Raw genomic sequence first — 16,483 nt, 5'->3', positions numbered from 1 at the left:
CAAGAGCCCAATACCTCTTCCAGACATTACCGATTTCATTATCAGAGGTTTTTTCAAGACTTAAAGAAAACCATCAGGAAATTTCTCTGGAAGGGTAAGCCACTCAGAGTTCCTATTGATAAATTGTCATGGGATTATGAGATGGGAGGTTTGAAGCTCCCAGACTTCAAGAAATATTATTGGGCAGCCCAAATGAAGTTTGTCAGCTTCCTCTTTGACAGAAGAGACAAGCCTTCTTAGGCAAAAATAGAGTTACACAAGGTTGGAGAGAGGATAGTGGAAGATTTTACAAATAAATAAAATTAAAAATTAATTTTGGGTGTAAAAGAAGCCCTTATTAAAACATATAATTAACTTATGGAATAAAATAAATTATCAAATTGGAACTAATGAGTGGGGGTGGGTCCTATCTCCTAAAATGATTCTAGTTCAAAATAAGTTTATTCCTTTAACAATGGACAATAAAATCCTGGACACCTGGTCCCAAAAAGAGATCAGGTATGTCGAGGATTATAATGATATGGGGCAATTGATGTAATTTGATCAATTACAAACTAAATACGGAGTAACTAATAACCCAATATTTTGTGGCATGACACTCCATTCATGACTGCAAAGTTTAATTTTTAGGGCCATTTACCAATGGTTTTATTGCCACAAAATACTGTACCATCACTTGGAATTTAACTTACCTAGTTTTCTATTGGTGTTTTCTTCATCAGATTTTTCTGAAGTACAGTGGTATCCCTTCTTCTTCAGTAAGTTGCAGATAAGAATTCCACACAATCCCACAATGCAGAAGACTGGCACCAAGGCAAAGACAGCATACTCTGTGCGCTTTTTCTCTTGTGCCACCATTTTGCTCTCATTAGAAGACTTTGAGAGGCCTGCCTGAGGTGCATGCTGGGTATTCCGTGCCACACGCAGGAGCCAGGAATAAATCCCTGGTAAAAACAAAATTGATTTCAATTATGAGGCATAATCAGGATAATTTTACACATTTAAGTTAATATTTTTAGTGGGTAAAATAATGTGAAATTACAAAATGGACAAGAATATGAAGGGGATAGAGGGATTTGGACATCATGTTCAGCACAGATATGTGGGCTGTAGGGCCTATTCTTGTGCTACACTTCTATGCATTCAATTTTATCATCCAGCATTCGAATAACAATGTTCTTGCTTTGTCTTGCTTTGAAAGAAGGCATCATAGTCTACATCAGCACTTACTCTCTGGAGCTGCCAATAAGTCATCCTGTTCACAATATAATGGCTTGAAATGTCCTTAAGTCACAAGTCATTCACATCACTGCAAGTTTGGATTTATAGAGTGAGTGAGAGTTGATTTCATCCCAATATGGCTCAACTTGGGAAGGGATAGTTATGAAGAGATGAGGCAGGAACTAGCAAGGATAAATTGGAAACAGATGTTTAAGGGTCAAAGCACAGAAATAATGTGGAGGAAGTTTAGGGACCACTTGTGCATGGTTCAAGATAGGTTTGTCCCACTGAGACGTGGAAAAGATGATAGGAAAAGGGAACCATGGCTGACAAAACAGGTTAGGCAACTAGTCAAGAGGAAGAAGGATACATTAGATAAAGGAAGCAGGAAACAGGAAGGGGTCATGAGAAGTACATGGTAGCCAGGAAGGAGCTTAAGAAAGGACTAAAGAGAGCTTGAAGGGGGGCATGAAAAGGCCTTGGCATGTAAAAATTAAGAACACCAAGGCGTTCTATGCTTCTGTGAAGAACAGAAGGATGATGAGAATGAAAGTAGGGCTGCTAAAGGATAAGGGAGGCAACATGTGCCTGGAGGCAGAGGAGGTTGGGGAGGTCCTAAATGAATACTTTGCATCAGTATTCACAAGAGAAAAGGACTTTATTCACAGGTCGAAATTGAACAGGCCTGTGTACTGGAAAATGTGGAGATTAAGGAAGAGGAAGCGTTGGATCTTCTTAAAATCATCAAGATTGACAAGTTCCAGGACCCAGATGTGATATACCCCAGGCTGCTCACAGGGGAAATGCCAGAGGATTGGAGAATGGCAAATGTAGTCCCCTTGTTTAAAAAAAAAGGTAATTGGGAGAATCCTGGGAATTATATACTGGTGAGTCTTACATCAGTGGTGTGCAAACTAATGGAGAGGATTCTTAAGGATAGGATCTATAAGCATTTGGAGAAGTACAGAGTACTCAAGGAGAGTCAGCATGGCTTTGTGAAGGGAAGTCATGAGATCAGTGGAATTTTGCTGTATGGATAAAAAATTGGCTTGTTGGAAGAAAGCAGTGAGTAGTAGTGGAAGGAAAGTATTCTGCCTGGAGGTTGGTGACTAGTGGAGTAACACAGAGATCTGTTCTGGAACCCCTGCTCTTTGTGAATTTTATAAATGACCAAGATGAAGAGGTGGAAGGATTCGGTCAGTAAGTTTGCAGAAGACACAAAGGTTGGAGGAGTTGTGGATAGTGCTGAAGGTTGTCGAAGGCTACAAAAGGATATAGACAAAATGCAGAGTTGGGGAGAAAAGCGGCAGATGGATTTCAATCTGGATGTGTGAGGTGATGCATTTTGGAAGGACTAACCAGAAGGCTAAGCACAGGGTTAATGGTTGGTTACTTTAGAGTGGGGATGAAGAGAGGGACCTTGGTGTCGAATTCGCACATACCTAAAAGTTGCCACACAGGTGGATAAGATAGTTAAGAAAGCCTATGGGATGCTGGGATTCATTAATAGGGGGAATTAATTCAGGAGTCGTGTTACAACTCTACAAATCTTTAGTAAGACCACACTGAGGGGATTGGATGTAATATCTCCAAATTTGCAGATGACACTAAGCTAGGAGGGGTTGTGTCCATGGAAGAGGGGGTCAGGAAGCTCCAGTGTGATTTGGATAAATTGAGGGACTGGGCAGATACATGGCAAATGCACTACAATGTGGATAAATGTGAGGTTATCCACTTTGGTAATACAAACCGGAGGGCAGATTACTATTTGAATGGCAATAGATTAAGAGATGGGGAAGTGCAGAGAGACCCAAGGGTACTTGTACACCAGTCTCTGAAGGCGAGCATGCAGGTACAGCAGGCGGTTAAAAAGGCAAATGGTGTGTTGGCCTTCATATCAAGAGGGTTTGAGTATAGGAACAAGGATACCTTACTGCAGCTGTACAGGGCCTTGGTGAGACCCCACCTGCAGTATTGTGTGCAGTTTTGGTCAACTTATCTAAGGAAGGATGTTCTTGCAATGGAGGGAGTGCAGAGGCGATTCACCAGGCTGATACCTGGAATGGCAGGAATGACTTATGAGGAAAGATTGCGCAAATTGGGATTGTACTCGCTGGAGTTTAGAAGATTGAGGGGGATCTCATAGAGACATATAAAATTCTGGCAGGACTGGACAGAATGGATGCAGATGGGATGTTTCCAAGGATGGGAAAATCCAGAACCCGGGGCCATGGTTTGAGGATAATAGGCAAACCATTTAGGACCGAGATGAGGAGGAATTTTTTTACCCAGAGAGTGGTGAATCTGTGGAATTCATTGCCACAGAGGGCAGTAGAGGCAGGTTCATTAAATCTATTTAAGAGGGAATTAGATCTATTTCTTCAGTATAAGGGTATTAAAGGTTACAGAGAGAAGGCGGGGACGGGGTACTGAACTTTAAGATCAGCCATGATCTCGTTGAATGGCGGAGCAGGCTCGAAGGGTCGAATGACCTACTCATGCTCCTATCTTCTATGTTTCTATGTTAAGGTATTGTGATCAGTTCTGGTCACTTCATTATAGGAAGGATGTGGAAGCTATGGAGAAGATGCAGAGGAGATTTACTAGGATGCTGTCTGGATTGGGAAACAAGTCTTATGAGGCAAGGTTAACAGAGCTGGGACTTTTCACTTTGGAGCGTAGAGACTTGATAGAGGTCTACAAGATTATAAGAGGCATATATAGGGAGGACAGCAGGACCTGCTTCCCAGGGCAGGAATAGCAAACACCAGAGGACATATGTATACTGTTAAGGGAGGGAAATTGGGAACTTTAGGAGTGACATCAGGGGTAATGTTTTGCAGGAGGACATATCAAAGCTAAATGTCCGCTTCTAAAGCAGAGGTGGCCTGCAAATAAACAGGCAGCTAAAGTCAAAACAATTGCAGAGAAAGAGGCAACCTAGCAAGGATGATGATAATAGCCCAATGGCTGATTTTCAAGCTCCTGAGATATTACACATCTGAGGAATAAATGGAGGTAACACAGCAATCTTAATACAGCTAAAGATAAATGGACACCCCCCTGAAGATGGAGTTAGACAGGGGCAAAGGTGTCCCTAATTCAGGTACATGTAAAGGAACGCTTGCTACCATGCCTCCCAGTAAAAACAACTGAAATAACTCTAAGATCTGTTACAGGAGGCAGAATCAAAGTTTTTAGAAAAAATATGGTCCACAAGTACAATACAAACAACAGCAACCAAAAACACTCTCTCTCTACATCATAGATACCCAGGGACCAGCACTCTTCGGAAGAAACTGGCTACAACAAATTCCCCTAGACTAGCTGGAAATTGGTTCAAAACTAAATGTAAACCCTGTGTGTCAGTAGCCATGTTAGTCTAATAAAAGTAAAGGATGAGGTCTTAATTGCTTGAGTGCATACACAAATAAATAAATAAATAAATTTGAATTTTTTGATAGATAAATATATATATTTATATATACACATACATATAGTGGGTGCCTGGAATGCCTTAGTGGAAGAGGCTGAAACATGGGGGTTAGGAGACTGAGAAAGACAGACGGATTATGGGGTAGGGAGGGTTTAGAACTTTTTTTGGAAGGGTTGGCACAATATCAAGGGCCACAGGGTCTGTACTGTGCTGTATTGTATTGTGCTGTGATGTACATAGAACTATAAACTTTTTTTTTGAAAAATGAGAATCTAGTGCTTTCATTGGTCACCATCACCAACGATTTTCTCAACTGTGGGCAATTTGATCAGAACCTGGATTACTGGGATGCAAGAGCAACTATAATGCTACAACTTTTGGAATCAAGAAGCTACTATTCTGGTCATCTTCTGTGCCATATTTGGACAAAAATGTGGTCTAGAATTTGAATGGATAGATTTGTCCACAAGTAGCCACTTATGGGTGTTAATCGCTGAGAAAATTACATCCAGATCATTAAAATATTACATGGTTCTCATTTAGGTTTGGATCACTGCATTTGATTGCATCATTTAGTGGGCCAGTGAAAGAAATTTACTTGCATTTACATAAGCAGAATGCATGCAAAAATAGAATTCCAGTTCCTTTTTAAATAAGGGGAAGTAATCAATGCAAGATTTGTGTCACATTATAATGCTTTCAGCATCAATTGACAAGATAGCATGAAGAACTGTTTCCCATCTTGATTTCTTCCATGTTTGTGCTGTTTGCATCATATAGTGAAGGTTGTTCTTTGAAAGATACATGTGGAAAGATTTATTATGAAGTGGAAATTTTTTTTTTAAACTGTACATATTACTTGACATTAATATACTGCAGATTCTCAATGGGAATGAAAATATTTTGTGATGGGTAAGAAGAGAATTGTAGTCCAACTTTTCTAAAAACAGTCAGAAATATTTATTTGCTTTATTATTAGTTGGATATCCAGCAACTTTTCTCTCTCCACTATCTCAAACAAAGGTCATTAATATTAATCTCAGCTTTCTTTCTAGTGCTGCTCATTTGTGCAGAAACAACCATTTTCTTGATCAGTTCAGTTTATAGCCTGGATCCAGCTATTTGGAGCTCTGTACAAGGAAGTGGCAAGGTCAGGAAGGGGAAACTCTGGTCTCGTTTAAATCTTTGCATTCTCATCCTGCTGTTTAGTTTTAAGATTTCCATTGCTGGAAAAAAGTCTATGACTATTTACCTTATCTGCATCTTTCATGATTTTATGGCTTAAAAAGTACAGTCTCACCCTCCAATACACCAGGGAGAATCATCCCAGCCTATCCCATCTCTCCTTATAATTCAAGCCCACCAATCCCAGTAACATTCTTGAATCTTTTCTGGGGAAATGGAATGTTTTCCAACTTAAATAACATATTTTCTATGGTGGTGTGGTCTCACCAATGCAAATGTGGTGATGCTTTCTCCACTAACCTGTCTATCTATGCCACCATTTTTGCAGAATTATATACCCATACCTCCAAGTGTGCGTTCTGTAACACTTTCTGGAACACTGAAACAGAGCATAAAAATTAAAGAGATTGGGTAGGGTATGTCACAGCTTCTTTGTTTAACTCAAAAGCAAGGGGAGTGTCAATCTTGACAAAGAAGACCCTTCTGGTTAAGATACAGAATGTAGTAATTGACCTTGCAAGGAGATATGTTATTGTTTTTTTGGAGATATGGACTCAATCAAATATGGATGTTGAAAAATTTATAAGAAACATTTCTTAACTTGGCAGAATAACATGAGAATATATTAAAAAGAGGGGATTTTAACTTTTGTTTAGACCCATCCTTAGATCAATCAACTAGAGTCATAACAAGGGCAAAGGTTTGACATTAGTGAAAGACAAATTTAATAGATGAATGAAGAATTCATCTGAGAGAGATTAATTATTTTATTCAAATAATATGATTCTTATTCAAGGATAGATTTATTCTTAATATCAGCACATCTTCAAGGTAAAATTAAACAAGTTGATTCTAAAGCAAGAATTTTAATGGATCATTCCCCTTTGTTAATGACAGTTACAATGTTGGATAAAGAACAATAAGTTTATAGATGGAGATTTAACTCAATGCCATTAAAAAAGACCAGACTTTTGCGATTTTGTCAGAAGGCAAATTCAATTTTCTTTTGAGACAAATTTATTATTAACTGAATTAGAATTAATTTTATGGGATGCGATGAAAACATACTTAAGAGGATAAATTACAAGTTATACTTCTAAAATTAATTATATGAAAGCGATAGATCATTTGGAGAGATATATTTATAAAAATATTTGCAAAGGCTGACTTCTGAAGAGAAACGTAGATGACTTATTAATAAGAAACCTCAATATAATACATTCCCAATATATAGAAGAGAGAAAGCAATAATGAGAACTAAACAGAGATACTATGAGCTAAGTGAGAGGGCTCATAAGGTTCTCTTCTGGCAGTTGAAAGCAGAACAAGTCTTAAGAACGATTAATGCAATCAAGATGGATTTGAATGTTACTACTTATGAACCTCGAAATTAACAAAGCTTTTAAGCAATTTTACTCTAAGTTGTATCAATCTGAGTCACAAAGAGATGATAATAATATAGAAGACTTTTTGTCACAAATAAGATTTCCAAGATTAAGTTTGGAAGAGCATGGGGAGCTGAATGCCCCCTTCATCCTAACAGAGGAGAGGGAAGCATTGAGCTCATTTCAAAGCAATAAATTTCTGGGAGAAAATGGTTTCCTGCCTGAGTTTTATAAAGATTTAAGGAGGTATTAGGTCAGGCGGCAGAAGTGCACACTCTCCAGGAATCTTTTTCTACAGCGATTATAACAGTAATATCAAAAAAAAGGACCTTTTAAAACCATTGTCATACAGAACCACTTCATTGTTAAATGCAGATTATAAGATATTTGAAGAAATTTTCAGAAATAAACTGATGAAATTTTTACCAAAGCTGATAAATATGGATCAGATAGGTTTTGTAATAAAAGACAGTCTGCGGATAATGTACTTAGTATAATACATTTAGTACAAGAGAGGAGATTTAAGTGTGGCAGTGGCTTTAGATGCAGAAAAGACATTTGATGTATTAGAATGGGATTTTTTTGTTTAAGGTGCTGGAAAGATTTGGGTTGGGACAGATATTTGCAAATTGGATTAGAGCTTTATATAATGAACCTAAAGCTAAATTTGTAACAAATGGACAGTTAACTAGATCTAATAATCAGGTTGTCCATTATCACTAGGTTTATTTATTCTAGTGATAGAACTACTTGCAGAATTGATCTGATTCTTTTAAGAGATTTAAAGTTAATCGGGAGGAATATACAATTAATTTATTTGCTGATGTTTTGATTTATTTTACAGAGCCAGAAGGTTTGATACACAAATTATAGTTAAGATTGGAGAAATATGGGAAAGTGTTGGGCTATAAAATAAATTGGGACAAAGGTAAAATTGTGCCTCCCACTCGAGGGGATTATATTCAGTGCCAAAGAAACACCCAATTTAAATGGCTAGTGAAAGGCATAAAATATTTAGGAATATGGGTAGATAATTTAAATAATTTATACAAATTGAATTTTTTACCTTTAGAAAGTTGGACAAGATTTGAATAAGTGGATGGCATTGCCAATAACATTGTTGGGCAGAGTTAACTATTTTTAAAAAAAAACTATTTAAAATAAAGGACTAAGTGAACATATTACAATATTTCAAACTAAATTGAATACATGTGGTATTTATATAAACAGAAAAGAAAGTAAAAAGAAATTAAAAAAATAAACACCTCCTATTAATCCCCCATCTCCTCTCCTTACAAACTCAAAAAAAATCATATGTAAAGAGGGACAAGAAAACCATAACAGGAGAACTTCACTTCTAGATAGTGTTTTTTTTTTAAAAATAGCCCTATAAGAGAAAGGGAATGTTCAAGATTCATTTAAATTTTAATACCAACAGTTTGTAAATATGGGCTCCATATTTTCCAAAATGTATGACATTTATCTCTTAAATTATGTAATTTTTCTCATGGAATACAACTCCAAACTTCTGCATGCCATCTATCCATTCCCAAATCAATATCAGACTTCCAAATTATAGCAATATATTTTCCAGCTATTGCTAAAGCAATTTGAACAAATTTTATTTGATACATATTCATTTTTAATTTAGGTTTAATACCTCTAATATCTCTCAGTAAAAATAATATTGGATCCTATGGAAATTTTACTCCAGTTATTCATTCTAATAAATAACCCATTTCAAGCCAAAAAGGTTTCATTGTGGAACACTGCCAAGTTGAATGCAAAAAAGTGCCAACTTCTTATCCACATCTAAAACATAAATCTAAATAAGTATAGCTCATTTTATGTAACGGTTGTGGTGTTAAATATAACTGATGAATAAAGTTATATTGAACTAACCGATATCCCACATTTATGGACTTTTCATACTTTCTCTACATATCTGAATCCATTTACATTCATCTATTTGTTTATTTAAATCTACCTCCCATTTAGGTCTTGATTTATGAACTCCTTCCTTTCGAGCTTTCTTTTGTAATAATTTATACATCTCTGAAATAAATATATTAACATCTCTAGTATATAATAATTCTACATCCATCTCTGTTGATGATACTAAATCTTGACCAGATATTTTACAAAAAATCTCAATTTGGTAATAAAATTTTGTATTTTCCATTATCTTAAACTTTTCCTTCATTTTACTAAAAGTAATACATTTCCAAGGTTCAAATAATATCTTAATTTTCTTAATACTATATTTTTTAGAAAATGGAATGTCTGTTTTGAAATAAAGGTGTTATTCCAAGCATTAAGCCTCCTTCTCCAATTTCTTCATCAACGTTATTCCAAAGTTCAATTAAATGTTTCAATATGGGGGTTTCTCTATTTGCAATTAACAATCTTGCATTCCATTTATGGTAAACTGTGTTAAAATGAATACATTCCCTTGAGTACAGTATCTTTTTCAAATATTGCCATAACTGTTACACAAAAGTTATTTCAATAATTAAGAAAATGTCTCTGGAAGGGTAAGATGTAAAGGATTTCTTTAAATCAATTAACAGAAATTTGAATTAGAAGGCCTGCAGCTTCCAAATTTTAAAAATTATTACAATGCAGCTCAAATAAGGTTTCTTGCTTCAATTTTTGAAGAGGGAGAGAAGTTGGCATGGAGAGAGTCCACGCTAGAGCACTAGATAGCCTTTTGTTGAAACATTTGATTAACAGCTGGAATAAGATAAACACTAAAATCGGAATGAAGGAGGTTATGTTATCTAAAATGTCTCTGACTCAAAATTGACTGATTATCCATTGTAAATGGAATAAGTATTTAAATATTTGGTCTCAAATGAATTAGGTATATAGAAGATTGTTATGAAGGAGGAAATTTAATAACATTTGAACAATTAAAAATAAATAAGGAATACAAAACAATACATTTTTTTGTTATTATCAATTAAGGGCATATTTGAGTATAAATTGGGTCCAACAATGTCATTACCAAAATTTAGTGATGTGGACAAGCTGATTCATAATAAAAAAATAAAGAAATTTATTTCAGCTATGCACATTTTATTGCAAAAGGCAACTCCTAAGCAGGGGATACATAGATTCAGACAGAGATGGGAGTTGGATTTAAATATTAATGAACAAAATTGGTCAGAGTTATGTCAAGATAGTGTGACAAATACAACTTTTTGCATCAATTCTATCTTAGCCACAGAAATCAAATAGATTGAAGTCAGATCTATCAAATTAATGTTTTAGATGTGGCCAGGAGATGGGTACAGTTTTACATTCTACTTGTTCCTGCCCTAAAGTGACTCCTTTTTGGATGATCTTGGGAATTAAAAAAATTATTAAAGGACAGGTTACAGAGTCTTCTTGGCAATTAGGTTTCTTTTCTTTAATTTCTCTTGTAGAGGGCTGCACTGATCTGCAAGTGAACTGGGTCATGGAGGTGCAGGCTCACACTGGGCTGATGTTAAAATGGTCCCAGGAAGGGTGGCCATAGAGGATCATGGGAGTTATGCTGATAAGCTCTGAGAGTTGCAGTAAAGTCAGTTGGTTGGTTCAGCTCACTCACCATTTCCATGTGGTTTTTCTTTCATTCACTGCACAGGACACAGACTACAGTGACCCCAATGGTCCAAAATGGCATTTTGCACCCCACAATGAATGACACGAGCACATAGAACACAGTCTCGCTGAAGCTGCCGACCTTTTGGACCACACAACCACTAGTCTGGTACAAACAAGTTGAGGCCCAGATTCAGGTCAGCACAAACGCCACAAGATATTACTATGTGGTCAGTTCGCTCGATCAAGAGACTGCTGGACGAAATATCGACTTTTTAAACATCGGCCATCGACAGGTATGAGGCAATTAAGGCACACCTTATCCGCATCTTTGGTCTTTCCCACTGCGGGCAAGTGGCACAGCTGCTCCACATGGACAACCTGGGCGACTGCACGTCATCCACCCTTATGAACGATATGGTGACATTAATTGATGGCCACAGATCCCGCTTATTGTTCGAGCAGATGCTGGAAGACATCTGCCTACTCCTCGCATACGACGGCTTCAGTGACCCATGCAGGTTAACAGCCCGTGCGGATGTCCGAGGGCATGCCAAGCAATATGGAGGGGGCGTCTATTGACCTAGTTGTGGCCTCACTCCCAGTGACCAGTCACTCTCTCTCTCCCACTCCACCAAGGACGCCGGCGATAGCCACCGCAAGTGGAGACTCAAACTCAGAATGGTGGTGTTTCTACCATCAGAAATGGGGTTCTGGAGCCCACTGCTTTCATCCACCTTGCTCCCATCCTGGAAACGCCAAGGCCAGCCGTCAATGATGGCTACGACAGTCGGCCGCTGAGACAGCCTCCTTTATCTTTTGGACCAGCACCCAGGGCGGTGTTTTCTCATGGCTACAGGGACAGAGGTCAGCATCTTTCCCTCCTCGAACTGAGACACCTGTGCCGGGAAGTCGGGATCATCCCTTACCACCGTTAACAATAGCAGCATGTGCACATACGGGGTGCAGACCATCCCACTTGTGTTCAACTCCTCCCATTTTACCTGGACCTTCACCGGTTGACGTGCCTCAACCCCTACTGGGCGTAGAGCTCCTGTGAGGCCACCGCCTCCTGATGGACCTGAAAAGATGCTGCCTGGTCAATTCTAGGATTTTCCAGATCTTCACCCTTTGAGAAACCAAGTTCCTGGCCCCCTATCTAGACTTGGTAACCTTATCAGGCAACAAATTTGCCAGAATCTTTGCAGGACTGCCAGCCATTATAATGCCACAGTTCTCCAATGCGGTCCCAAAATATGGCGCCCAGCGCCATATCCACAAGCAGGGACTGCAACTACATGCCAAGGCATACAGGCTTCCTCCAGACAACCTGTGGCTCACCAAGGAAGAATTCAGGAAGACGGACAAGATGGGAATAGTTTAGCGCTCAGACAGCCCATGGTGCTAAAGTCTTCTGGAGGATGGAGACCTTGTGGTGACTACTGCTAGCTCAAAGTCACCACAACAACTGACCAGTACCTGGTTCTCCACATCAAAGCCAATCTACATGGAGTGAGGATCTTCTCAAGAATTTACCTAGTCCAGGGGTACCACCAGATCCCCGTGCACCCCTGTGATGTCCCCAAGACAGCCCTCATCACTCCGTTCAGGCTTTGAGTTTCTCCACATGCCATTTGACCTCAAAAACGCAGCGCAGACTTTCCAGAGACTCATGGACTCAGTAGAGCATGGCATGGATTATGTTTTTTTAATCTATCCTCATTGCCAGTCATTCATGACAGGAGAATCTAACACATCTGCATCTGCTCTGCCAGCGACAGAGCCATCAACCCACCAAAATGACTCTCTAGCTGTATGTCACCTAGTGGTGAGAGTAGTTTCCAGCACAATTGAGGGTGGTAGTACTGACTTTTTTGACAGTACTTTTTTTTGCATTTTTTTCTCTTTTTTATATTTATTTTCTTTTTTGAAAACTTTATTTATGAATTGTTAAAATACATACAAAACTTACTTAAAAACTATACCCTTACTACCCCCTTCCTTCCCCCCCCCCCACAATCCTCCCACCCCACACCCTATATACTTCCCCCCCATGTCGGAGCAAAATACATATTTCAGGCAATTATCAGTTGCTGTGTAGTGTCCCAACCCTTTACATTTTTTTTTTAATTGACCTTATATCTAAACCCATACATTTCAAAAATAGTCCACATTTTAACAAAAAAAAGAATAATTATTTCATAAATTATGTTATCTTCTCTAAATAGAGACATGATTTTAGTTCATTATGCCATCTTTGCATGTTCAATTCAACATTGTTCTTTCACGTAGCCGCAATACAGTTTCTAGGTACAGCTAGCCCCAGTCGTATAAATGGGAATCCAGTTGTAAAACAGTTGTTAATGTAGTAGTATAATCCAGTAACGGATCAAGTTGTAGTTCAATCTTGAACAAATCTTCCAAAAACGTAATAATTTTTTCCCCAAAAATTTTTCACTTTTTCATATGTCCATACTGAATGTAAGAAAGTACCTGTCAACAAAGGTACAAATCTAAAGAACTAAAACCGTATTTTTTCAATTTCTCAGGAGTCAAGTACAACTGGTGTGTAAAAAAAATTGACTAAACTATATCTCACATCAATTTTGTAACACTGTCTACACACATATTCATCCATTCCTCCTGAGATAATGTAATAGATAAGTCCTTCTCCCATTTGTCCTTCATTTTATACAAGTCAACCTTAACTAGCTTTTCTTGTAACAATGCATACATTTCAGAAATTAACCCTTTCTTTCCATTACCAACAATTAATATCTCAAATTTAATTTGTCCAGGTAAAACCATATCCTGTCCAAAGTTTTCTATCAATAATGCCTGAACTTGATAATAAGCAAATAAAGAGCTTGAGGATATCCCAAATTTTTCTCTAAGTCTAGTAAAAGAAAGAAACATAATACCAGCTTCAAAACAATCCTCCACCAACTTAATACCTTTCAATTCCCAAGCTTTCAAGTAGGGGTTATTAAATTTAAAACTAATTATTTTATTCTGATATAATGGTGTCTTAGCTGAAAATTTACCTTTAGTTCCTATGATTTGATCCCTTTTATACCAGATCTCCATTAAATGTCTCAATACCAGCAATTTATACTTTTGTAAGAAAGAAGGATTTCTCTTATATATAAATTGATGTACATTGTATTAGAAAATCTGAGCCAATTCAACTTTAGCCCATATTGGAAGTTGGTCAATATCAAACATCCTATTAATAAATTTTAATTGCACTGTTTCATAATTACTCTAAAAATTTGGAGGCTGAAGTCCACCCAGCTCATATTTCATAAAGAAACTCTTGACAATTTACTTTTCCAGGTGTAGTTAATGATTCTGTGATGTGGGAGGCCCAAGAGAGTTAGGAATTTTCAGAACTTAATATAATGGCAAACAGTAAAACTTTGAATTTTATCTGTCAATGTTAATGGACTTAAAAACACGATAACTTATTTGAAGAAAAAATTAGAGATAATATTGCTTTTTCTTTTAAATACAGGAAACTCATCTGAGAAAGAACATCAAAAATTGAAAAGAGATTAGGTTGGATCAAAGGTACCTATTAAAATCCATAATGTGATTACTGATTCCGTGGGAAGGTTTGTATTAGTAAATTGTTAAATTTATAGACGAAGGAGTTATTAGGGATACTTTCATATATATAGCCAAGACCAAAAAAAATATTGGTAGGAGGGGATTTTAATTGCTGTTTGGATCCAGTTTTGGATAAAACAACCAAATCAGTTACTCGAGCTAAGACAGCATAGGCAATTTTGAATGTTATGAAAGATTTGAATTTAATAGATATTTGGAGGAGATTAAACCCTATATAAAGGGACTATTCTCATAGATTTGATTCTTATTCTTGAATAGATACATTTTTAATCTTGGCATAATAACAAGGAAACATTATGAATGTGGACTACAAGGCTAGAATTCTATCTGATCATTTGTCACTTTTAATGACATTTATTTTTGGAAAAGGAACAAAGTGTTTATAGATACCGACTAAATTCAAAATTGTTAAAAAAGATAGATTTTTTGCGATTTTATAAGAAAGTATGTTTAGGAGTTTTTAGAATTAAACTAATTCTGTTCTCAATAAATTTGTTTTATGGGATGAATTAAAGGCATATTTGAGAGGATATACAAATTTTTCATCAAAAATTAATATTATACCAAAGAGGTCAATCAATTAGAAAGGGAAATACAAGGTTTGGAAAAGGTATTACAGAAAAAAACCTTCAGATGAAAAAAGAAAGGAATTAATAAAGAAAAAGTTTAATTTTAATACAATTCAGATGTATAGGACTGAAAAATTAATTGATAGAACTAAGCAAAGATATTATGAATTAGGAGAAAGAGAAGGGGAAAGTTTTAGCTTGGCAGAAAAACTGAGCAATCTTCTAGAATAATTAATGCTGTCAGGAAGAGTTAAAAATGATTATAATCCTAGAGAAATTAATGATGTATTTAAAGTTTTTTTAAAATTCTGATTTATATAGATCAGAATTTACTGGAGATAAAGTTTATCTCAGATAAACTTGTCTAGCTTGACAGATCAAGATGAGAAAACATTAGATGCTCCTTTTACAACAAGAATATTAATGAAGTGCTTAGTTTATTACTGAATGGTAAATCTCCAGGAGAAGATGGTTTTCCATCCGAATTTTGAGAAATCTAAGGATCTTTCTATACTCTCTTTATGGAGGTGTTAAATCAGGCAACAAAATCCCATTTAAAAAAAAACTGGATTCTTTTTAAACAATGATAATTACAGTTATACCAAAGAAAGATAAAGATATGTTAAACCTGCATCTTATCGTCCAATATCTTTATTGAATATAGATTACAAAATTGTTACAAAAATGTTAGCAAATAGATTATCTAAATGCTTGCCTGATTTAATTCATATGGATCAAACAGGATTTATTTAAAAATGGTATTCTGCAGACAATATTGCAAGATTTATTATTTCATTTAATTTAAAGGGGGAACATAGTGTAGCATTAACTTTGGATGCAGAAAAAGCTTTTGATAGATCAGAATGGAATTTTTTTTGTTTAAAGTACTGGAGAAGTTTGGTATTGGATCAAAGTTTTATATGAAAATCCTTTGGCAAAATTTATTACTAATAGACAAATATCTGATTCTTTTCCATCAACTAGATCAAGTCGACAAGTTTGTCCTTTGTCTCTGGCTTTATTTATTTTAGCAATTGAACCTTTATCTGAATTAAAAATTTTAAGATTAAGGGAATTAAAGTGAATCAGGAAGAATATAAAATTAATTTATTTGCTGATGATGTTTTGGTTTATTTAATTGATCCCATAAATTCTTTGTCCCAATTACAGATTAGATTGAAAGAATATAGGGAATTTTCTGGATATAAAGTTAATTGGGGAAAAAAGTGAGATTATACAGATTGTAAGATAGTCACAAAATTTAGATGGCCAGACATGGTTATTAAATATTTAGGTATTAGAAATGATAATGATTTGAAAAATTTATACAAAGTGAATTATTTATCTTTGCTTAATAGAATTGTTGCAGATTTAAAAAAGTGGAATAATTTGCCTAATACTTTAGTTGGTAGAGTAAATTGTGTTAAAATGAACATTTTTCCTAGAATTCAATGTCTTGTTCAATCAATTCC

The 16,483-nt window shown here is 36.1% G+C and overlaps 1 protein-coding gene across 4 annotated transcripts in view; it reads right to left on the bottom strand.

Annotated features, from left to right (window-relative positions):
- The window catches only part of relt (RELT TNF receptor), a 91,758-nt gene that overhangs the window by 37,487 nt on the left and 37,788 nt on the right, over nucleotides 1-16,483 (bottom strand). For all 4 annotated transcript variants that reach the window (XM_069891796.1, XM_069891795.1, XM_069891793.1 and 1 more), the window contains one exon: nucleotides 693-944. In XM_069891796.1, the coding sequence (XP_069747897.1) occupies nucleotides 693-944 (252 nt within the window). The remainder of the gene's footprint in view (nucleotides 1-692; nucleotides 945-16,483) is intronic.

Source organism: Narcine bancroftii, chromosome 7 (genome assembly GCF_036971445.1).
Source record: "Narcine bancroftii isolate sNarBan1 chromosome 7, sNarBan1.hap1, whole genome shotgun sequence".
Lineage (NCBI taxonomy): Eukaryota > Metazoa > Chordata > Chondrichthyes > Torpediniformes > Narcinidae > Narcine > Narcine bancroftii.
Note: the sequence above shows the minus strand (reverse complement) of the source record. Positions and strands in the feature narration are given on the sequence as shown.